At 44.3% G+C, this 23,776-nt stretch overlaps 1 protein-coding gene across 2 annotated transcripts in view; it reads left to right on the top strand.

Annotated features, from left to right (window-relative positions):
- The window catches only part of COL22A1 (collagen type XXII alpha 1 chain), a 326,455-nt gene that overhangs the window by 103,853 nt on the left and 198,826 nt on the right, over positions 1-23,776 (top strand). For both annotated transcript variants that reach the window (XM_003311931.6, XM_063817403.1), the window contains 3 exons: positions 3,598-3,642; positions 8,858-8,920; positions 14,927-14,965. In XM_003311931.6, the coding sequence (XP_003311979.3) occupies positions 3,598-3,642; positions 8,858-8,920; positions 14,927-14,965 (147 nt within the window). The remainder of the gene's footprint in view (positions 1-3,597; positions 3,643-8,857; positions 8,921-14,926; positions 14,966-23,776) is intronic.

The following is a 23,776-nucleotide window of genomic DNA, read 5'->3' as shown; positions in this document are numbered from 1 at the left end:
TCACTATCATTCATATATATATACACGTGTATATATATATGTGTGTATATATATGTGTGTATATATGTGTATGTACGTGTGTGTATATATGTGTGTGTATGTATGTGTATATATATGTGTGTGTGTGTATATATATATATGTAGAGTTTTGTCTATGTGTTTCTATTTTTAAAAAGTGGTGCATTTCTGTGAACACCACCACGACTGTCCTAGAATGGACTGAGACTAGAATAAATATCTCACTGTGTGCCCAGGGCTGTGATTTGTTTTCTTTTTCTATAGACAGTGACCCTTGATAAGGGGTAAAAAAGTTCTTCTCCATTTGAGTAGAAGGAACAGAAAGATTTACGAAAGGCAGACGCCAAGTAGAACTGTGCTGGGGAAAGTGTCTGCGAAGTTCTGCTGAGCCAGTGGCCCCGGGGCCCTTCATCTCCTGTACCGGGCTGTATTGTCCCTCTCTATCTGTTCCTCTCAGCTCAGTCCCTGCATGTGAGAGGTGCTTGGTGACTCTGCTGGGGACAATGGATGCATAGACAAACAGACGAGATGACGGTGGGGGTTAACTGGAGTGGGCCTGCTCTGGGTAGTGTAGCAGCAGCCTTCTTTTCAGAAGCCTATCCTGGTAGACACACTGGCTTCCTTCCCCTCTCTCCTCTCCTCTGTTCTCCTTCACACTCTGCCTTCCTTCTTTTTGTGCTACCCAGAAAGCCAGACCGTGAGGTACAGGGAACCCTTGGGGAGTTCTCAGTTAATTCGGACATCGAACTCTGGCCTCCCTTGCTGGAGGCCCAAGCTGGAAGCCTGCTGTGAGCTTAGGCTATTTCTGGTTAGTGGGTGACCTTAAGAGCCCTTCAGCCTGGGGCCTGTGTAAGGGATGAGATGGGGCGGAGGCAGGAGCCAGGGCTGGTGCACACAGTGCCAAGCAGCAGCTCCTCCACCCACCCCCGGCAGGCTAAGGTCCACCGCAGTCAGGCTGAGGATATGGTTTTTACATGTCAATGAAATAACAGAAGCAGCTGTTGAAACCCAAATCCGCTGGAATCCTTGTTTAAAGCAATGAGCAGGATGAGTGATGGCATGGTAAGGTTTTGGTCACAAGCCAGTGTGCACACAGATGGACTGTGCCAGGAGCGATGCCAGACCCAATGCCTGCTCTTCTTTCAAGACATCCCAAGGAATTCTTTTCTGCACACATTATTATCTGTGTCATTTCCCTCTTCCCTCCTTCGTGTCCTCTCCTTCCTTCCTCCTTCCCTCCCTCTCTTTCCTCCTCCTTTCCTTATTCTCCATCCATCCATTCAATAGTTATTCATTTAGCACCTGCTATTTCCATGACAGCATATTCCTTTTTCTCCCTGTACTTCTATTTGTTATAACAATTATCACATTAGATTGAAAATGTCTCCTTATCGTTACTTCCATAAAATCATAAGTTCTGGATAGCAGGGATTGGATCTTTCCATGTCTGTATTTTCAGCTACTAATACATAGCCTGGCACAGAGAAAGCCAATAAATAAGAGCTGAGTTGATATATAAGTCAATCAGGGTATGAAGACATGGATGGACAGATACGTGGATGGATAGATGAGAGGGAGGGATAAAGAAATACACCCTCTCACTTTGGGAGGCCGAGGCAGGCAGATCACGAGATCAGGAGTTTGAGACCAGCCTGGCCAACATGGTGAAACCCTGTCTCTACTAAAATACAAAAATTAGCCAGGCGTAGTGGTGTGTGCCTATAATCCCAGCTACTCAGGAGGCTGAGGCAGGAGAATCTCTTGAACCCGGGAGGCGGAGGTTGCAGTGAGCCGAGATCATGCTATTGCACTCCAGCCTGGGCAATAGAGTGAGACTCTGTCTCAAAAAAAAAAAAAAAGAAAGAAAAAGAAAGAAAAAAAGAGAAGAAGAAAAAGAAATACACCCTCTCCTCCTTTAGGCAGGACAAGGTCTGGCTGTTCCAGCCCCACGCCTAGGGTGGCATGATTCAATAATGACTTAATCACTCCTTCATTCCTTCTTCTAATGTCTAACCATAGACATTAAGCATCTGCTATGTGCTGTGTACTATGCTGTACACTGAGGTTTTAAGACAAATAGAATTTGGCCCTCAAAAATTCTGTAGTCTACACTCTGGTTAGGAAACCAGGAGCTCTGAGGCCTGGCTGAGCCCCAAGGATCTCACAGCAGGCCTGCTAGAGAACTTCCCAAGCGCAGGGGGGTGAGAAGGGAGCCTGCTGCATCCCTCCCCACAAAATAGCCCCGTGGAGTGGAAGAACTTCACAATGACCTCATTAAGCAGGTATCATTTCTGTCTCTTTCATCTTCGTTTCAATAAAAAAAAATACAACACAGGGGGCCTAGGAAGTCTGAATGTTTTCTCCTAGGAGGCAGAGCTCTGGCCACAGACAGACATTGTTTCCAGTGGTTTAAAACTTCAATTGAGTTTGCAAAACATTTTCATTATTCAGCTAGGTCAACATGATGCCTGGTGTTGCATCTCTATAAGCAAACATCATGGGGAGAGTGAACTGTGTACCAGGCGCTCTTGTGGGCGCTAGGTGAGGAGAAACACACAAAAAATTATTTATCTTCATTTGCCTGAGCAAATGACATCTGTGAATGCATTTAAAAATGTGTGTTCTGGAGCTGGCCAAGTGTGCAACTGTGACCAGAGTGTAGATTGCTGTTAGCACTAAGTGCACACATAAATGGATGTACTGCTGCCTTTTTTAATGTGGTGATATTTATATCTATAAAATTATATTAATCGTGTTGCATTTGTTTTCAGCTTGGCGACATTTACATGTATCGAACACGTACGGATTACATTTGTAAATCCAGTAACCTGATCTTTACACATTGTTAAATTGAAACAAAGTTTACATTTAGAAATAGCTTACATATATGTCCTCTTTTGTATTTTAGTGAACAATAAGTACATGAACCGCTAGCAGTCAACATAATTTTCTTTTTAATTGAAGTGATGATATATTCAGGTAAAAATAGCTAGTGAATACCACTTCGGGTTTTTTAATTTATTTACGTATTTAGTTTGGGTATTGACAAACTATATAATTGCATATATTTATGGGGTACAAAGTGATGTCATAATACATGTATACAATGTGGAATGATTGAAATCAGCTAATTGTCATATCCATCCTCTCAAATACTTACCATTCATTATTCCTCCTGTCTGAGGCATGTAGTCTTTGACAACGTGTGTGTATTCCTCCCGCTCCATAGCCCCTGGTAGCCACCACTCTGCCTTCTGCTTCTTGGTGTTTCATGCTTTTACTTACACAAGTAAGCAGAAATGTGGTATTTGTCTTTCTGTGCCTCAGTTTGCTTGTTTCTATCTTGTGTCCACCGGTAGCTGCACCTGGAGGCTGTGGCAAAGCTTCCCATATAGGTTTGCAGTTCCAGAGCAGAGACTTTCAGCACAGTCAACCAATTTCCTTGCCCAACTCATTGGTCGGCGCTGGGCTTACTAAGCCATTGGCTTCTAAGCATGTGGGGGTGGATTACCATCCAGTGTTGAGAGAAGGGGAAAATTAAAATAGAAACTCACTTTTTTGTTGTCTTTCTTCTTTTAGGGTGAAATGGGAGTTGCTGGCCCCATGGGGCTCCCTGGTCCAAAGGTCAGTACGGGTATGGCAGAGGTGTAGTTTAGAACCTCACTTGTCCTCTCCTTTGCTCTCTATATAAGACAAAAGATGGTGTGTGGGGATGCTGCCTTGCTAATATTTTGCCTCAGAGCTTGTTAAATTAGATGGATAAGAGCAAATGTCATAAAGTCTGAAATCCTGGGAGCCTCTTAACTGTCCAGAACCTCCAGTTCTCAGTCTGCAAATATGAGCAAGAAAGGGTTAGATTCCCAGAGCCCTGGCTCAGGTCTCATTTGCTCCAACACGCTCAACTCTCCATGGTCAATTAACTTTGCAGCAATTGGTTGAAGCTGCTGTATTCCAGAAACTTTTAGGGGTTGGGCTTTTAAGATTCATTAAACTGCATGACCGTTTAAACACATGATTTCCAAATTCACTAATTGCACCAAGCCAGGTAGGGCCCCTCTGTCCTCAGTCACAGAGTGGTCTCCTTCCTCTCTGTCACTTCCCAGGGTTATACTGTTTATCAAGGCACAGTGGAGAGTTCACCATCATCCCGTGTTTGAAAGAGGAACTGAGTGTGTGGGTGGAAATCACTGGAGACAGCTGGGCCTCTCCCTCCCCTCCCTTTCTTTCCCTTCTCTCCCTAGCCTTTGCCTCTCTTTATGTGTCACTGTCTCTCTCTGTCTTTATCTCTCACTCTCTGTATCTCTTTTCATCTCTCTCTTTCCTTCCACTCTGTTCTCCCCCCTATTTCTCCTCCTGCATTTCTTAGTTTGAATAATGTATTCAGTGCATCATTAGTGAAACCTGCTAAGGGCCAGGCCCTGAGGTCAATGCTGGGGTTAGAGGATGGTTTAGACAGGACCTGACCATCACATGCCTGAGGCTCGTGGTGCAGACAGACCAGGGAGTACATGGAATCTCTTTCTTTTTGCCCACTTCTTTCCCATCTTCCATCCTGTTCCACTGAGTTGCAGTGACAATGACTGTGCATCCGCTGTGTGTCAGGCTTGAGCTGGGAGCCTACCTGTGCCTCAGACAGCAGGCGCTGTGGGGTAAGGATTACCGTTCCAGTGCCCACTGCTGTGAGCTCAGGGCTCTGCACGTTGCAGGTGGTCCCTTCTTGTTGAATGAGTGATATCAAACCCTAAATCAACCCTGCGTGACAAGCAGCATCGGTCCCATTCTCCAGATGAGAAATCAAAAGCCGAAATGGTGAAATGACTCGCCTGAGCGATGCTTTCTTCCTGTCCACCTTTGCTGGGCATTCTTCCCTTCCTATGTGTCCCTCCTTGCTTCCTCTCTTGCCTTGTCTGTTTCTCCTCTCCTCTGCCTTTTCTCTTTCTCTTTTCTCTCTATCCTGACTGTAGATATTTCCTTGGCCTCCCTCCCTCCCTCATCTCACACCCTTCTCTGCTTTGCCCCCACTCTGCTAGGATGTGATACTACGGACACACACACAAACCATCACACACACACACACACACACACACACCCCATAATACAACATCACACACACACCATCAAACACACCATCTCACACACACCATCACACATATGTACACACGTACCATCACACACACACCCCATCACACATACACATGCCATCACACACACACCATCACACACCATTACTTACACCATCACACACACACCATCACACATACACCACCACACACCATTACCTACACCATCACACACACACACACCATCACACACCGTTACACACACCATCACACACACCATCACACACACACCACCACACACCATTACCTACACCATCACACACACACTATCACACACCATTACACACACCATCACACACACCATCACACACACCATCACACACATACACCACCGCACACCATTACCTACACCATCACACACACACACCATCACACACACCATCACACACCATTACCTACACCATCACACACACAACCACACACCATTACCTACACCATCACACACACACACCATCACACACAATCACACACACTGTCACACATACACACCATAATATACCACCACACACACAGTCACACACTGTCACCTACACCATCACACCTACACCATAATACACCATCACACACAAACACACCATCTCACACACACCATCACACATACACACACACCATCAAAAACACACACACCATCACACACACACCATCACACATACAGACACACACCATCACGCACCATCACCTACACTATCACATACCATCATACACACACACACCATCACACATACAGACACACACCATCACGCACCATCACCTACACTATCATATACCATCATACACACACACACCATCACATATACACACACTATCACTACACCATCACACACCGTCCCACACCATCACAAACACATACCATCACACAGACACACACCATAACACACCATCACATATACCATCACACACACACACCCTCACACACCGTCCCACACCATCACAAACACATACCATCACACATAGACACACACCACAACACACCATCACACATACCATCACACACATGCCGTCACACATATACACACACACCATCACACACACACCATCACACACACCATCAATGCCATCCCATATCATTACACACACACCATCACACACACCACACACCATCCCACACCACCATACACAACCTTTACACACTATCACACATACCATCACATGCCCACACCATCACACACCCACACACACCATCACACATCCACACCATCACACAGCCACACCATCACACACACACCAAACACCATCCCACACCACCACACACACACCATCACACACACACATGCATGCTCACATCATCAGACACCATCACACACCATCTCACACACATGCACACACACCCCATCACACACCCGATCACACACACACACCACACCCTCATGCACATACCCATATGCACACACACCCCATCACACATACATACACCATCACACACACACCACCATACACCATTACCTACACTAACACACACACCATCACACACCATTACACACACCATCACACACACTATCACACATACACCACCACACACCATTACCTACACCATCACACACACACCACCATACACCGTTACCTACACTAACACACACACACCATCACACACCATTACACACACCATCACACACACTATCACACACACCACCACACACCATTACCTACACCATCACACACACACCACCACATACCATTACCTACACCATCACACACACACCACCACATACCATTACCTACACCATCACACACACGCCATCACACACACCCCATCACACACCCACCACACACAACCACACACATCACATATACACACACACCATCACATATACATACATATGCACACACACACCCCATATCACACACATCCCATCACACACACACACACCACACGCACCTCATCACACACACACCCATCACACACACACCCCTCATCACACACACACCCCTCATCCCACACACCATCACACTCTCACACACACCCGCTGCCCCCTCAGCTCCTCTCCCCTGGTGAGTCCTCTCTTTGTGCTGATGGAGAGCGGCTCAGCCCAGGTGCCAGCTGGTCGCTGTGAGGAGGATGGCAGGGGTTTCTGCATCACCGAGCTCCTCTGAGAAGTCACCTCGATTCTCGGCTGTGACGGGAGGAAAGCGCAAACTACCTGGGGTTTCATAGGCCTCTCAGTAGAAGACGTTTGTGTGAAGCAAGGGCTGTTTAGTAATGGCTGCCTCTGCTGTGCTTGAGCAGAGCAGGCCCTGGGCCCCACAAGGAGAGCAGAAATGGTGGGAGGAGAAGAGCACTGAAAAGGGCAACTGATGCAGCCACCTGGAGACCTGCCCGGCTCCTGCAGAGCTCACTTGCAATCGTGGTCCTATAGTGTCATCCGTCACATTGTCCCAAACCATGGTTAGGACCCTGAGTCAAAGGCTGGGGTTCCTGGTGGCTCCGTGTCCCTACACAGAGCTCGGGCTCTGTCCACATGCATAGGCTGAGTCTGCCGGGTGCAAGGCCCAGTTGTGATGTGGGAATATAAAAGTGACTGACTGAGAGCCTGGTCCCCAGGACTCATAGGCCAGGGGGAAGGGAGGCAGGAAAGAGAGGATTGGGATAGTATGAAGAGAGTCAGGATAGTGGGGCCCAGGAGCTGAGGGGCTGAGAGGAGAGGCCCCATTGCTACCTGGTAGGACCTCAGGACACCTTTCTGCTGACAGCCCTGACCAGCTGGGTCCAGTAGAATACACAGGAACTGCCCAGGACAAAGGAGGCAGGGAAGGGCATCATAGCCAAAGGGAATAGCATAAGCAAAGTAGCCATGTGTTCTTAGAATATAAAAGATGAGATGGGAACAAGAGAGATAAAGTTTCAGATCAAGAAAAAAGACAAAAGAATAGAATTGAAGGCTCTGTTTCCTGTGCCTACACCTATCTTGGATTGGCTCATGAGATGGCAGGAGATTTAGGTTCCAGTTCAACACTTGGCTTGTGATGAGTTTTTCCTCCCTTGCAGACACAGTTTTTTCCTCTACCTGCTCTCTTTCTCCTCCTGGACAGTTATGAGGGCCCCCGGTACACAGGGATGGACTTGTTATACAAATTGAATGCCCAGGGGACTCTGGTTGACACTTGGAAGTTTTATTTTATTTTATTTTATTTTTTATTATACTTTAAGTTTTAGGGTACATGTGCACATTGTGCAGGTTAGTTACATATGTATACATGTGCCATGCCCGATCTCATCTGATCTCGGAAGCTAAGCAGGGTCGGGCCTGGTTAGTACTTGGATGGGACACTTGGAAGTTTTCAAAGCACCTTTATGCTCTTAATCTTATGTGCCTGCGTGATGACGTGCCTGTTTATGGAAGAGAAGCCTGAGGCCCAAAGACAGTAATGGTGTGCTCAGGGGAAGTGGCAGAGCTGCTGTTCAAACCCGGAACTTCCACTTCCCCTTCTGAGGCCCTGGTGGTGGGATCAGTGGCAGGCCATTCCCAAGGATGAATGTGCAATGCTTTCATGCACTTGCTTTCCTCAAGAAGTCCGTGGTTCCTGGAATTGTGATGTTGGGAGATGACTTAGATGCTTCCTCCTCTCCAGGGGTGGGACATGTGGCCTCGTTGCAGAAATGGCAAAGATGAAATCAGCTGCTTCTAGGGAATTGGAGCAAGGTTGGCCGTGAGGGTCCTGTGTGTGCAAGAGCCCTGTCGGGAAACCTAATCTGATGCTTGTCTCTGGTCTCAACCCCTCAGGGAGACATAGGAGCCACTGGGCCGGTTGGCGCTCCTGGACCTAAGGGAGAGAAAGGTGATGTGGTGAGTAGATGGCTGCTCCTCTACATGGCTGAACCTCAGGGCTGGCGTGGGGGACCCAGGGCCCTCCGATCATGCAAATCAGCAAGTGTGGGCTGAATACCTGGCAGGGGCCAGGCACTACTCCCACACCACCCTCAGGATGAAGCCCTAGCTCCTCTCCATGGGCATGGAGGCCTGCTGAATATGGTCTTGGCAGACTCTCTAGCCTTGTCTCTTGCCACCCCATAACCAGAATTCTGTGCTTTGAATCATCACAGTTACTAACCCTCTAATTTGTCATTTTGTTGTGCCCTTCCTGACTCTGGCCATTACACAGGCTCTTTCCTCTGTCAAGAATAATGCTTCCTTCTCCCCACCCCTGTTTTCCCTTCACCATGCCTTCCTGCTTGGCTCATGAGTTCTCATCATTCCTACTCAACTGTGTCTAATTCTCCAAGACATCACTCCAAAACCCAGCTCTGTGTTCCCACAGCCCCTCCTCCATCCCAGCATCGTAGGACTCATAGGTGTCCTGATCTGTGATTTATAGTCACAGCGTTTCCAGCACCTGCCCTAGCATGAATTGTATTCATGAATCTTTCAGCTGATGAGTGAATGCAATTAATGATGGGTCAGGAAAGAATTGCAGAGATGAAGAAGTCACAGTTCAGGGTGGCCCTCAGGAGCTGAATGGCTGAGAAGTGAATTCCGGCTTCACCAAGATACTTAACCTTTCTATCCTTAGTTTTCTCATCTGTAAAATGGGGATAATAAAATAACATATTCAGTAGCATTATGAAGATTACATAAATTGATGCATGTAAATGGTTTAGAACAGTAGTGAGTGCAGTCAGTCCCTGTCCTGGTGGAAGCACTAACCTCTGCCCTCCTGCATAGAATCATGTAGCATCAACAGCACAAGTTTGGTGTCAAATGGGCCTCAGTTATTGTCCTTGGCTGCAGCCTTTATTAGCTGTGTGACCTTGGGCAGGTTTCTTTCTTTCCTTTTTTTTTGAGATAAAGTCTTGCTCTTGTCGCCCAGGCTGGAGTACAGTGGCATGATCTTTGCTCACTGCAACCTCCGCCTCCCAAGTTCAAGCGCTTCTCCTGCCTCAGTCTCCTGAATAGCTGGAATTACTATGTGTGTGCCACCATGCTCGGCTAATTTTTGTATTTTTATTAGAGACAGAGTTTCACTGTGTTGGCCAAGCTGGTCTCAAACTCCTGACCTCAGGTATGCCTCAGCCTCCCAAATTGCTGGGGTAAAGCCTCATTTACATATTAGCAAAATGAGGAGTATAACAACTACTTGGTTTACAAAATGCCTGGCCCATAGCGGGTGATCAGTGAATGACCATTGTCTTTTTTGATGTGTGTGATTATAATTAGTTCCTTCTGTGTTCTCAGTGCTCAGGAGGAAACCCAGGAAACAAGCCTCTTCCCTAGATGAATTAGCATGGCAAATGCAATTCCCTCAGCACCCCACATTGTCGCCCCCTCATGTGTAGTGATGCCATCTACTCTTCTTGGCACGTGCATCCTGTGGAGTCTAACGTTTGCTCCATGCAACAGCTTTTGACATAGTCTCATCACGTCTCTAATGGGAATGACACTGGTTTCTCAGGCTTTAATGACTTTCTCTCAGTCATAGAGTGTGGATGTGGCAGAGACAGAATTTGCACCTGCATCTGTTTTAATCTGGGTCTTGTGCTCACTTGGCTGTGCTTCACCTTCACCTACGCATGCATATCTACCTCCTTTGTGTAGGTAGGAAGCACCTGTTGTGTGCAGAAAGACATGGAAATAAGGAGAGCTGGTCACATTTACCAGCACTCACTGCACTCCTGGCTCCGCATTACATGCTTCACAGACTTGGGGCTCACTTAACTCTCACATCAGCTCAGTGAGGTGAGGCCTAGTGAAAGGCCCACCTTACAGATGAGCAAACTAAAGCTCAGAGAAGAGCGGTAACTCATACACATGTGGTTTTTTAGGAACTCACTTGTCAGGCAGTAGGTGTAGGAAATGCCAGGTCCATTCCTCTCTCCTCCATGTCTGGGACAAGACCCACTTTAGGACACGTGCTGTCACTTGTAGCTGGGTTCAAAGGAAGGGAGATTGGGAGGACATTCTGAATTCAGAGAAACCACCAGAATCAGCCAGAGAACAAACATGGATGTACTCTGGAGCCCTGAACTCTGGGAAGCAGTCCATCGCATAATTATGATCATTATTGCCTGCCTGATATCATCAGCAGCTCTATTGAGGCCAAATAGCGCTGTGATTGAGGAAGCAACACTAGCATCAGGCAGCCTACATTCAAATTTTGGTTCCACAACCTACTAGCTTCATGAACGGAAGAAGTCGCTAGAACTTTCTGAGCTTCACTTTTCACATTTGTGAGACAGATATAAAAATAATATCTGTAGTGGTTCTACTTCTGAAATGGCAACATGAGGAACTCTGTGAATCTACTCCCCGCAAAAAGATAATACCTGGTGAAATTCCAACATTTTTCACCTCCTGCATCTGGAGTTCCAGAGCCTAAATTCTTGGCAGATGCAGCCAAGGGATAGGGCTCGCTTCCTCTCCCCAACCCCCATTCACAGGGTGGAGGTGCAACCTCAGGCATGACAAGCCAAGAATGTTGGGATTCTGATCAACCCTTTCCAAGCTCAGTCATAAAGTGGAGGCTCCCCAGTGAAGGATGCAAGCTGAGAAAAGCAGAGGCTACTGCTCCTTCCCAGCCGGGGCACCGTTCCAAGAGAAGAGGGCCATGGTCCCAGCTCCTAGCTCCCATTTCCAGAGCAGGGATGCAGATATTTAGCCCAGGATACAATCCTTAGGAACGAAGAACTCTGAAGCTCTCCCCAAAGGCACTGACTTTGAAACAGAATGTGGAGAAGTATAAGTGTAAGAGTTCTCTAGAAACAAAGGAGATGATGGTGGTAAGAAATTAAGAGGAGCGTGGTACTCTATAGTAAACCACAACTTTACCAAAGCTAGTTTACCAGAAAGAACCAGGGGGAAAACACCACTAAGAAGACTGCTCCTGGCATCAGAAAGAAACCTCAGTGACTGCCCACAACAGCTACCCATGCAAAGGGGACCTGATTCAGTTTGATCAGACTGTAGAGCAATGAATGCCATGTATAGCATTGTAGAAAATAGTAAAGGGATCATTTGGAAAGTAATGGAACCTAAGAGCTGGATTGAATGTCAGCAGAGGCAGACAGTTTGACCGAGAAATCAAGAAAGAGACTTTCAAAACGAGTCTTGTTAAAACCATCGTCATCCTGGGGTGACTATGTACAGGTCCAAGACCATGCCCTCTGAAAATTGGCCTCAGAGATGAACACTGGGGAAGGGGGATAGACTTAATTAAAATAATCTAGCCAAGTCAGTGAGCAAATAAACAAGAAAAGAACAAAGACAATTTTTGGTAAGGGAAGTGTCAATATCCAGGATTGCTATATTGTCTAAAATGTCCAATTTTCCACAAAAATTATGAGATATGCTAAGAAACAGAAAAATGTGACATACACCGAAAAAGGCAGCAGACAAGAGAAACTGCCTGAGAGAGGATACAAATATCGGATTTAACAGACAAAGCCTTCCAAGCAATCATTATAATTATGATCAAAGAACTAAAGGAAATTATTCTGATGTAAGCAAAAGAAGGCATAATGACATATTTCATCAAATACAGAATATCAATAAAGAGTTAGAAATTATAAAGAACAAAATGTAAGTTCTGGAGTTTAAAATTATAATAAATGAAATAGAAAAAACTAGAGGGGCTCAAAAGAAAGATCAGAATTCTTGAAGATAGATCAGTAGAGATGATGTAATCTGAAGAACAGAGAAAAAATAATGAAAAATAGATTATTGGAGAAATGTAGGGGTTCATAAAGTGCATGAATCTGCACCTACTGGGAATTAAAGCAGAAGAGGAGAGAAAGGAGCAGAAAAGTATTCAAACAAATAATGGCTGAAGGCATCTCAGATTTTATGAAAAGCAGTAGTCTACATATTCAAGATGCTCAGTGAACCCCAATTAAGATAAACACAAAAGAGATACACATTTACAAACATTATAGTAAAAATGCCAAAAACCAAAGAAAATTGAAAGTAGCAAGAGAAAAAAATGACTCATTATTTACAAGGAAACTCCAATAAAATTAACAACTGACTTGTCATCAGAAATGATTGAGGCTAGAAGGCACAGGGATGGCAAGTTATGTATAACAATACATTACAACCATGTATGGTTGGTGTTAAACACGCATGTAATATGCATAAAAATAATAGCACAAAAAGAGGGAAGAAGGGATAGAGCTGAGAAGGAGTATGTTTCTATGTCTAACTGGAAGTAAGTTTTTATAAATCTAGAGTGGAACCTATTAAGTTATTATGCATATAATAAACTCTAGAGCACCCTCTAAGAAAATAACTCCAAAATATAGAGTTAAAAATATCATGAAAGTAGTGTAAATGTAACACTAGTAAGTACTCAATTCAAAAAAGATCAGTAAAGGAGCAATAAAGGAACAAAAGTGGGACAGGAGACCTGTAGAAAACAAAAACTAATATGGCATATATAAATCTAATTATATAATAATATATGTGAATTACTACATGAACCAACTAAAAAGAAATTTTAAGAAAGTTTATAATAACAAGATCAAACTATATCCTGTCTATAGAAGACATACTTTAGATTCAAAGATACAACCTATTTGTACAACAACAAATTTGTTGTACAAATAGGTTGTATCTTTTGTATTCAAAGAGACAAATAGGTTTCACAAGACACAAATAGGTTGTATCTTTTGTATTCAAAGAGACAAATAGGTTTCAATAGGTTGAAAATAAAAGGATGGAAAATAAACATCTTGAAAATACAGAAAACTGGGGTGACTGTACTAATATTAGACAAAATAGACTTTAAACCAAAAAAATCAATAAAGAGACACTTTATAATAAAAAATTATTTCTTAAAAATATAGCAATTATAAACATATATGCACCTAACAAAATCCCAGAATACATGAAGCAAAAACTGACAGAATTTAAAGGAGGAATGAAAAACTAATTAACAATAGTTAGAGACTTCAATACCTCCTTTTCAATAATGGGTAGAACAACTAGGAATGTGGAGAAATTGGAATCTTCATGGATTGCTTGCATAATACGGTGCAGTTGCTTTGGAAAACAGCCTTGCAGCCCTTAGGTTAAAGACAGAGTTACCATATGACCCAGCAATTCAATTCTACTTTTAGGAATATACCCCTCAAAAATGCAAAGATATGTTTACACAAAAACTTTCACAAAAATGTTTATAGCAGCATTATTTACAATAGCCAAAAGTAGAAAACCCAAATGTCTGTCACCTGAAGAAAATGTATGTCATATGCGTACAATGTCATATCATTTTGCAATAAAATGAAGTACTTATACATGGTCTGACATGGATTAACCTTGGAAAGACTTTGCTGAGTGAAATAAGCCAATCATAAAAGGCCACATATTATATGATTCCATTTATATAAAAAATGTACAGAAGAGACAAATCTATAGAAACAGAAAACAGATTAATGTTTTCCTAGAGCTGGAGTAGAGGAAGTGTGGAGTCATTGCTAATAGATACGGGTTGTTTCTGAGGTGATAAAAATATTCTAAAATTGTTTGTGGGGATTTTGTTGCACAACTTTATACTAAAAATCATTGAATTGTACATTTTAAGTAGGTGAATTATATGGTATGCAAATTATATTTCAATGAAACTGTTATGGAAACAAAGAATAGTAACTATAATATTGAGTTATTGGAAACATTAAGTGAGATGATACTCATGAGAATGCACACTCAGTTAACAATAGTCACCATTTCTTTTAGTGGCTACTGGGCAGAGCTGATGAGAAAATATCTAAACCTTTCAAATCTCGGGATGATGTTGCCATTTGCAATGTCATGCCATGGAGATGCTCTGTAGTGAATCTTTGCCTTCTTCTTTCATTTTTCTAGGGCATAGGACCTTTTGGCCAAGGGGAAAAGGGTGAAAAGGTAAGCATCTTCCTTTTATCACACTCCTCCAAGGGAATGGGACAGAGGACTTAGGTTTGGGGGAGGTGTGTGCTACTATTATGTTGCCTGGAAAGAATTCGAGTGGGGGAAAAGAGGTGTCCTGGGCTGTGTAACTGGCCTCAATGTGTGTCCTCCATGACTTGGGTGGTTGAAGCATGTACTGTACTCAGCAGAAAGAGAGAAGGTGGTGACAGAAAATGGTAAAATGGTGGTTGAGAATTGAGTAGGACACATATATCTTGGGGAATTCCAAGCATATTCTGTTGGAAATGTTGACGTTTGAACTATACCCGAGAAATCTGTTGGAAATCTGGGGGCAGGTCCCAATTAAGATAAACACAAAGAGATACACTTACAAACATCATAGTAAAAATGCCAAAAACAAAAACAAAAACAAACAAACAAAAAAAAAAGGAAAGTAGCAAGAGAAAAAAATTACTCATCATTTACAAGGAAACCCCAATAAGATTGGAGGTAAAATAAAGGACATCAGAAGAATTTGTGGGAAAAATAAAGATGTTCTCCCCAGCTATGCATGTTGCACCTTCTTTTACCTGCAGTAAAACATGCACAGGCTTGACCAATCCTGGGAAATATGGGATTCCTCCTAAAGAAGAAATTACTCTTAAGATGTTAGCCTATAAGGATAAATAGAAAGCAGAGAGCCACTAAAAATGCCATTTTCTACTCATACCAGCTATTTAAAAAACGAAAGAAAAAAGAAACAAAAAATTGTCGTTTTCTTGGAGAGGCAGCCACAAGACTTTACAGTGCAAATGCCCGTTGATACTTTCATTGGAGTACAGGCACTCGTGGACTCAAAACATAGTGCTGTTGGATCCTGAGAGGTCATTCATCGCTCAGAGGGTGTCATATTAGTCCCTTGCGTAGGGCTGGTTATGTAACACATGTAACACTCCATTAAGTTACAGTAGAAACAGCTCTCATGTGGCCAGCTCATTCTCTCCCTGTAGGCACTCTTACACATCTAGCTCTCCTCTAAGGAGATAAATCAAGGATATGCACAAGTACATATCCATGTGTAATTTATAAGTGAGACTACAAATGACACAATGCTGTGTGGTGGGCAAAATACATTATTGTATACCTCAATAATGCAACAGTATTTGGTGATGCAAAATGACATTTAGGAGAAGAACTAATGACCTAGAAAATGCAGTCAATATTCTGTTCATTTTTAAAGCATCTTGCAAAATGTGTATACAATATGACACCAGCTCTGTGTGTGTGTGTGTGTGTGTGTGTGTGTGTGTGTGTGTCTGAAAGAGAGAGAGGAGAGACAGAGAAATTAATGATGGAGACAAATACCTATTATTAACCACTGGCTGTCTGTGGGTGAAAAAGTTATGAGGATATTTATTTTCTCCCTCACATTTCTTTGTGTCATTCTTTATTTCACAATGAGCTCCTCCATTAAAAGCATAGGCACACGTGTAAATTGACTACCTCACAAGAATGAAAAGCAGTTTGGGTGTAGCACAACACACAGCATAACTTAAGTGGTACGACCAGGCAGATGTAGTTCATGTCTCCATTCCGCCACTCTCTGGCTCTGCCATCAGTTTTGAGCCTCCATCTCCCGACCTAAAAATCTCCTGCCGCTTTCCATGACTTCTCTGTGACTTAAAAGCACAGCACCGGGAACCAAATGCTCAAATTCAGTAGCTACTTTCTTGTTTTATATATTTTTTTAAATGAGTTTCATTTAACTGTGGTAAGGACACAACATGAGATACACCCTCCTAACAAACTTTTAAGTGTGCAGTACAGTACTGTTGACCATAGGCACGGCGTGGTGCAGCAGATCCCTAGAATGCATTCATTTTGCTTAACTGAGATTTTTTGCCCATTAATTGGCATCTCCCCATTTCCTCTCCCCCAACCCCTGGAAGCTACTTTTCTACTCTTTAATTCTAGGAATTTGACAATTTTAGGTACTTCATATGTGGAATTATGTAGTATTTGTCTTCCTGCATCTGGCTTATTTCAGTTAGCATAATGTCCTCCAGATTCATTCATGTTGTCAAAAATGACAGAGTTTCCTTCTTTTTAAAGGCTGAATAGCATTCGGTTGGGTATTAAAAATAGAGCTACTGTATGATCTAGCAATTCAGTATACCATGTTTTCTTTTTCCATCCATCCACTGAGGGACATCTAAGTTGTTTCCATATCGTGGCTATCATGAATTATGTGTTGCTGTGAACATGGGAACGTGAGTATCTCTGTGAGATCCTGATTCTAACTCTTTTGAATAAATATTCAGAAGCAGAATTGCTAGATCATACAGTAGTTCTATTTTTAATCTTTCTTTTGAGGAGCCACCATACTGTTTTCCACAGTGGTGAGACCATCTGCGTTCCCACCAACATGTTCAGCAGCTCCTTTTTTTTTTTTTTTTTTTTTTTTTTTTGGAGATGGAGTCTCACTCTGTCGCCAGGCTAGAGTGCAATGGCACGATCTTGGCTCACTGCAACCTCTGCCTCCTGGGTTCAAGTGATTCTCCTGCCTCAGCCTCCTGAGTAGCTGGGACTACAGGCGTACATCACCATGCTCAGCTAATTTTTGTATTTTTAGTAGAGACGGGGTTTCACCATGTTGGCCAGGATGGTCTCGAGCTCTTGACCTCAGGTGATCCACCTGCCTCAGCCTCCCAAAGTGTTGAGATTACAGGTGTGAGCCACCGTGCCCAGCCTAGCAGCCACTTTCATTGTTGCTTGCATGCTCGGTTCCAGTGGGCAGAGGCCGAGCACAGGGTATGAAGAGGGCACCCGGGGATTCCTCCAAATCAGGATCCGGGACTTCCGGGGTCTGGAGGTCAGAACACTCGGTCTGGGTGGTACCTGCCAGGCAATACTGTGCAGCTCTGTGACCTCCTTCCCATGTTCCTCTGGGACCAGCCTTTCCTCTCAACTAACGTGTCCTTCGCGTGTGTTCCTGTCACCAGGCAGGGACCGGAAGCCTCCTTCCTCCCTGTGGGCTGCAGGGCATCTCTGCCTCATTGGCTCTGGGGTGAGCTCACAGCGGACAGCCTTGGATGCCTGTTCTCCTCACACCTGAAGGCACCTTCTGGTGCCAGGAGTCCTACCTGCAGCATCACATTCAAGGGTCTGATGCTGCGAGGGCATAGTTGTGGCCATGGAGACCTCCTCACATCTTCGATGTTGGCAGGAGAGACAGGCAGCTGAATGGACGCTGGCACTTCTGGCTGTGTCCTTGGTTGACATTTTCCTGCAGTTGATATTTTTAGCAAAGTCTGAGTCTAGATTCCGCCACATATTAGCTGTGTGATTTGGAGTGAGTCACTTCCCTCTCTGGGACTCTGCTTCCTCCTCTGTACAATGGAGGAGGTGGGATGAGATGATACATAAAGTCCTTTTCAGGCAGCAGCTCTGAGATTAGGGAATCAGCCCACCCCCAGCCTTTGCCCCCTAGGGCTCTTTTCTGTAACTTGAAGTCTCTACTTCTCCTCCAGAAATGAGGAGACCATAGTGGGCCGAGGGGATTGATAGCGTCTAGAGAGGGTGGAAGGCCACTCGTGACTCATGCATTGAGACTAGGCTTAACAAACTGGCTTCTTAGCTGACCGTTGTCTCCAAAGTAATTGACGCATAGGTTGGATTGAGTTTGGGGGTATTGGGTAGACCAGAGCTCGATGAGTCCAGTGATGGTAATACTCTTATTCTGGCTGTTTCTTTTTATATATTTGGAATTGTAATTAACCACTGCAGCAATGTGCATTGGCTTCTGCATGTACCAGGCATCCTGCTAAAGGTATTTCATACTTACTCTCCCATCATTAAGACAATATTTCAGGGAAGGCAATGCTGTGCCCATTTCAACGATGAGGAGAACACGGCACTGAGGTCAAGTGACCTGCACAAGGTCACACAGTTAGTATGTGCCCAGGAAACACAATCACTGATTGATACTAAAATGAAGGGAAGCTGCAGAGCTGATCGAATCACTGTTCTTTGGCAGCTAAGGAAACTGAGGCTTAGACAAGGGGAGTGACCTTGGCCCATACACTGATTATAACAGTAACAACAACAGCACACTCTCATTAGCTGATGTGAGGGGTTGGCGAGTTTATCCACGGGAAGAGATAGCCAGGGACCTGGTAAATGAAGCAACTTCAGAAAGACTGAGCAAGAATCAGGTCTGAGTCATTCTCCAAGCATGAGGATCAGTTCAGGCACATTCTCCTGGTTAGTCCCATTAGAACGGACTCAGTACTTTCACTTAGAAGGACAAGGACAGATGCTCTTTTCTCCCTGGGCCCAAGGGTATAAGCATGAGAGCCTTGAAATTCCCATAGCCATGTTGCTACCATGAAAGGAGCCAGTTCAAAGAAGGTGAAGGTGACCCTGAGACAGATCGGTTGCTGAGTAGAGAGCAGGCTCACCTGAGGCAGATCTCCAGTGTCTCAGAGCCGGGAGCCTATGCATTTCCTGCCAGTGGTCTTAGCTTTCTTTATGAACAGTAGCTATTATTAATATTGCAGGTAGAGTTGGGTTGGGATATTGGTGGTGGTGGCCTTTCAGGCAGGGATTTGCCTAGACAAGGGCCTAGAGGTGGGACAGTGTTGGGTCCTGAAGAGACCCAACTTTCCTGGAGTGGACAGGATGGCCCTGATGGAGCCTGGACCACATCTTACAATAGTCAGGGGTCCTGACACCCACCAGGAATGAAATGGGGGCAAAATGTCCCACAAAGCCATGCTTGGGTCAGCAACTAGGGACTCAACATTTGGTAGAGGGGGAAAATATAATAACAAGCACCATCAAAAAGTCATGTCTTCAGCATTTTCACAGAAATCCATATGGCAATAAATAAAACTTCATATGGATTTTCTGCTCAGATTTCACAGTATGGTGCACCAGAAAAAAAAAATCAGCAAGCAAATATAAGAAACTCAGCTAAATTTTACTGGGCTCGTTGACTCAGCAGTAGATAGAATTTTGGGTCACAGAAACACAGTTCATTGTCTTTTATGGTTTTCTTCAATTTTACTGGCACCATAAACCTGACAGGGATGAATGTGGTGAAAGGTGAGTCTCTGAGCCAGACAGGTAGTCCAGGTTCTTCCAGCTTCCTGGGATGCAGCCTTCTCAGAGCCTTGGCTCCACATTCTGAAGAGGATGCCAAGTGTGCAGGAAATCCACCTGAGAGTTCTGAAGTCACGGCATTGGAGGGTCTTTGTGGGGTGGTTTGCTAAACAAATGAGATGCTAATTACCAAATGGAGGAAAGGTCAAGGTCCCTGGAATTCCTCTGCTCCAGATGTCTTTATTTGGTTTACATACACTGTCCCGTTTGAAAATGCAAGCGCTCTTAAGTTTGCAATTGACCTTAAGTTGGCACTGGAGTTACGCTGTTCTGTGTTACTTGGCAGATGAAGTCCGGTGTGCTTGGTGTGCACATCCTGCTGGACATGATGGGGCCCACAGGACCCTTCCCCAGTATTTGTCTCCGGCTGATTCTAGGTTTATCTTTCCATGGTAATGCTCAGGATATCTCTGCCTCCCTGTTATTGATTCTTCCTCCTTGCACGCCCAGCATCCCGCTTTGCCTGCTGAAATCTTAGGGGTGCTTCTAATCCAGTCACCATCAAGGTGCCCAGCATCAAGCAAGGCATTTCTATGGGCATTGTCCTATTTGTCCCTCCCATAGATTGCAGGTGAAAGACATCATTATTGTTATGCCCATTTCATGGAAAAGGGCACTGAGGCTTAGAAAAACATGCCAATACATTCATGGGATTGATTTCATTGTAAAAGGATATAGGAGGACAAAATAGTTTATAATGAGCTCTGGCTTGCTTGAAATCATAGCAAGTACTAGCTGAGGACCCAGCATGGTGCTGGGGGGCTAGGCAGGGACAGCAAATGGGGGTGCGAGCTTTGGAGAATGATTAACTCTTAAGAGTAAATAGGAGGGTAGGGACGTAGGGTGTTTTAAAAAAAAATCACTCTGACCACTGTGTAACTGATAGGGCACAGCCATTGGAAAGAAGGTATGTTCCTACTCAGTCCTGCTTCTCATTGGGTGGGGGCCCTTTGGGTGACAGTCAGGTCTGCAGTCACAGAGAAGTCAGGTCTTCCCTTATCCCAACACAACAGACACACCTTGTGCTGTCCACAGTGTTAAATAATGGGTTCTTCTCACCAGAACCAGGTTATTTCTTCAATGTTTTTCAAAGGCAGGCTTTAACTGAAGTTATAAGAAGATTGCTTGGAGGTAGAATTGGACTGCAGGGCGGGAGGAGGAATGAAGAGGGAGTTCCATGACATGTGGATTTTCTTCCCGAAGCCTCTCTCCCAGAGTGTTGACCAAGAAAGGTCTCTGGAAACCACAAGACACTTCTACATATCAGGGGAACCATGGTCTGAAAGTGCGTGCTCCCCAAATTCATATGTTGAAATCCTAACCCCCAAGGTGATGGTATTGGGAGGTGGGGCTCTTGGGAGGTGATTGGGTCATGAGGGTGGAGCCTTTATGAATGACTGGATTGGCCTTTATAAGAGAGATCCCGGAGAGCCTGTTTGTCCTTTTCACCATGTGAGGTTACCGTGAAAAGACAGCCATCTCTGAACCAAAAAGCAGGCCTTCACCTGACACCAAATCTGATGGCACCTTGATCTTGGACTTTTCCAGCCTCTGGAACAGTGAGAAATAAATTTCTGTAGTTTACAAGCTACCCAGTTTATGGTAGCCCCAAAAGACAAGGGGTTTCTGCTACTATGAGATATTTGGCACAATGAGGGATGGCACACACACTTTTGATTTTTTTAAGTTCTCCCTGAAGGCGTAAGATGAGCATGTTTTAGCAATAGCAGCCATGCAGAATTTATTGGCCAGCGCTGGTGATTTTATCTGGAATGGTATAGTGACTTTGAAAAGGAAGTGCCATGTACTGGGAAGAATCATGACATCAGTCTTTTATTGACCTCTTAATGTTCCAGGCTATTCAGTTTATGAGCTTCAGCCTCTGAGACTCCCTTTAAGAAGGGCAGGCCATGGCCAAGGTCACAGAGCTGGTTAGTAAGTGGGGCCAAGCCTGCATCCGCCTGACACAAGACACAAGAGTGGGGATCCCCCACTTTTGACCACGGCATTGGTCAATGTCAGTTCCCTGCCCCTCCTTCAATGTGATGCTGATTTCTGGGAATTATTGACCCTCAAAAACCTTATAGGAATCAGCTTACTTTATATAAAGACTGCATTATAGAGCCTCTGAACCAGAAAATATAAATTATACATTTGTCTTTATATTTGTGAAACTTCTAAGATATAGATATATTGACACCATTTGCCTCTAGCTCTGGGTCCTTTTCTCTTTGTTCATGGCTGGCTTAATCAGCACCCCCATCTCCTATTCTTAGCCTGTGCATTAATGTGCATTATTCATGGTTATCGAGTTGGATAACTGTGGTTGAGTGCCTTCTATTTTTACAATAATTAAAGGGTTTAAGGGGAAATTAGTTTAGCTGCTTATGTGCCCTCAAATAGCCTTGTAGGTTAGGGGCAAAATGCCCAGAGTTAGAATAAATAGAGGTGCTGCAGGCCCTGTCCATGGTGCTGAAGGACACATTGGGGAAGTTCTGAAGTTCACAGCACTGCAGGGCCTCAGGCAGAGCTGGGATAGGAATCTGCATTTCTCCTCTAGCTCCATCTGACACTCAGGTGCTTGCCAAGTCTAATGGACCAGTCACAAAACCAAGGGCTTCGTACAAGAGGGTGAGAGCACTTATGGGAAGGGTAAATGCTGGACTCCTGAACTGGGAGGGCAGGGGAAGCTCAGGGTGCAGACCCCGGTCACAGACTGGCTGGATCTAGAACTTGGCTGGGTCACTTAGCAGCTGTGTAACAGTGGGTCAGTTACTTAGCCCTGTAACCTTTGCTTTCCTCATGCATAAATTAACAACTATAATAGTACTTGCCTCGGAGGGTTTCTGCAAGGATTAAATGAGCTAATGAAAATAGATGACTTATGTTTGTAAAAAGTGCTCATAAACGTTAAACATAATTACCATTACACCAGCATAGTGTTCCATTTTTTTATAAACCAAATGATGTCTTCTGCGCTCTCAGCATTAATGAGGTCTTATTCCCAGAGGTGACCAGCAGCAAAATGTCAGAGCTCTTCAGCCTCCCCACTGAGGAGGACTTCTGTAACTCCTAAAACCTCAGGAAGCCTAGAGAGTGTTATTAGAAAGCATGTTCCAGGAGGCCAACATAAAGAACCTTCCCTTTCTTCAAATTCACCTAAAATAATTCATAGATCATCTAAGAATCATGATAGTACCTCATATTTACAAGAACTTGCTATCTGCTAGGATTCATGCATGTGCTATTTAGTTTAACTTTCATGGTAAATATTGCTGTCCTTGTTTTACAGGCTATTCACTATAAAATGAAAATTCACCTGGGACCAAGCACAGGTGACTTTACCTCTTCATGGGGATGAGCCAGGATTTGAGTTCATGTTTTCAGACTTCACAGCCTGCATTTGTCATGCTGGCAAATGATTGTCAAACTTGAGACAACATCCAAATCACCTGGAGGACTTGTTAAGCCAACAGGCTGGACCCCACTCCCAGAATGTCTGATTTAGTATGTCTGGGGTGGGGCCTGAGAAGTTGCCCTTCTAACGCAACCCCAGGTGAGGTTGATGCAGCTGGCCTGTGACCATGCTTTCAGAACCACTGCCCAGCATATTCCCAAGACCCCACTAAAGGGCCTACCAAATGGATGAAGAATATTAGTAAC

The sequence above is a fragment of the Pan troglodytes genome, chromosome 7 (assembly GCF_028858775.2).
Source record: "Pan troglodytes isolate AG18354 chromosome 7, NHGRI_mPanTro3-v2.0_pri, whole genome shotgun sequence".
NCBI classification, from domain to species: Eukaryota; Metazoa; Chordata; class Mammalia; order Primates; family Hominidae; genus Pan; species Pan troglodytes.
This window is presented reverse-complemented; position numbering and strand designations above follow the sequence as displayed.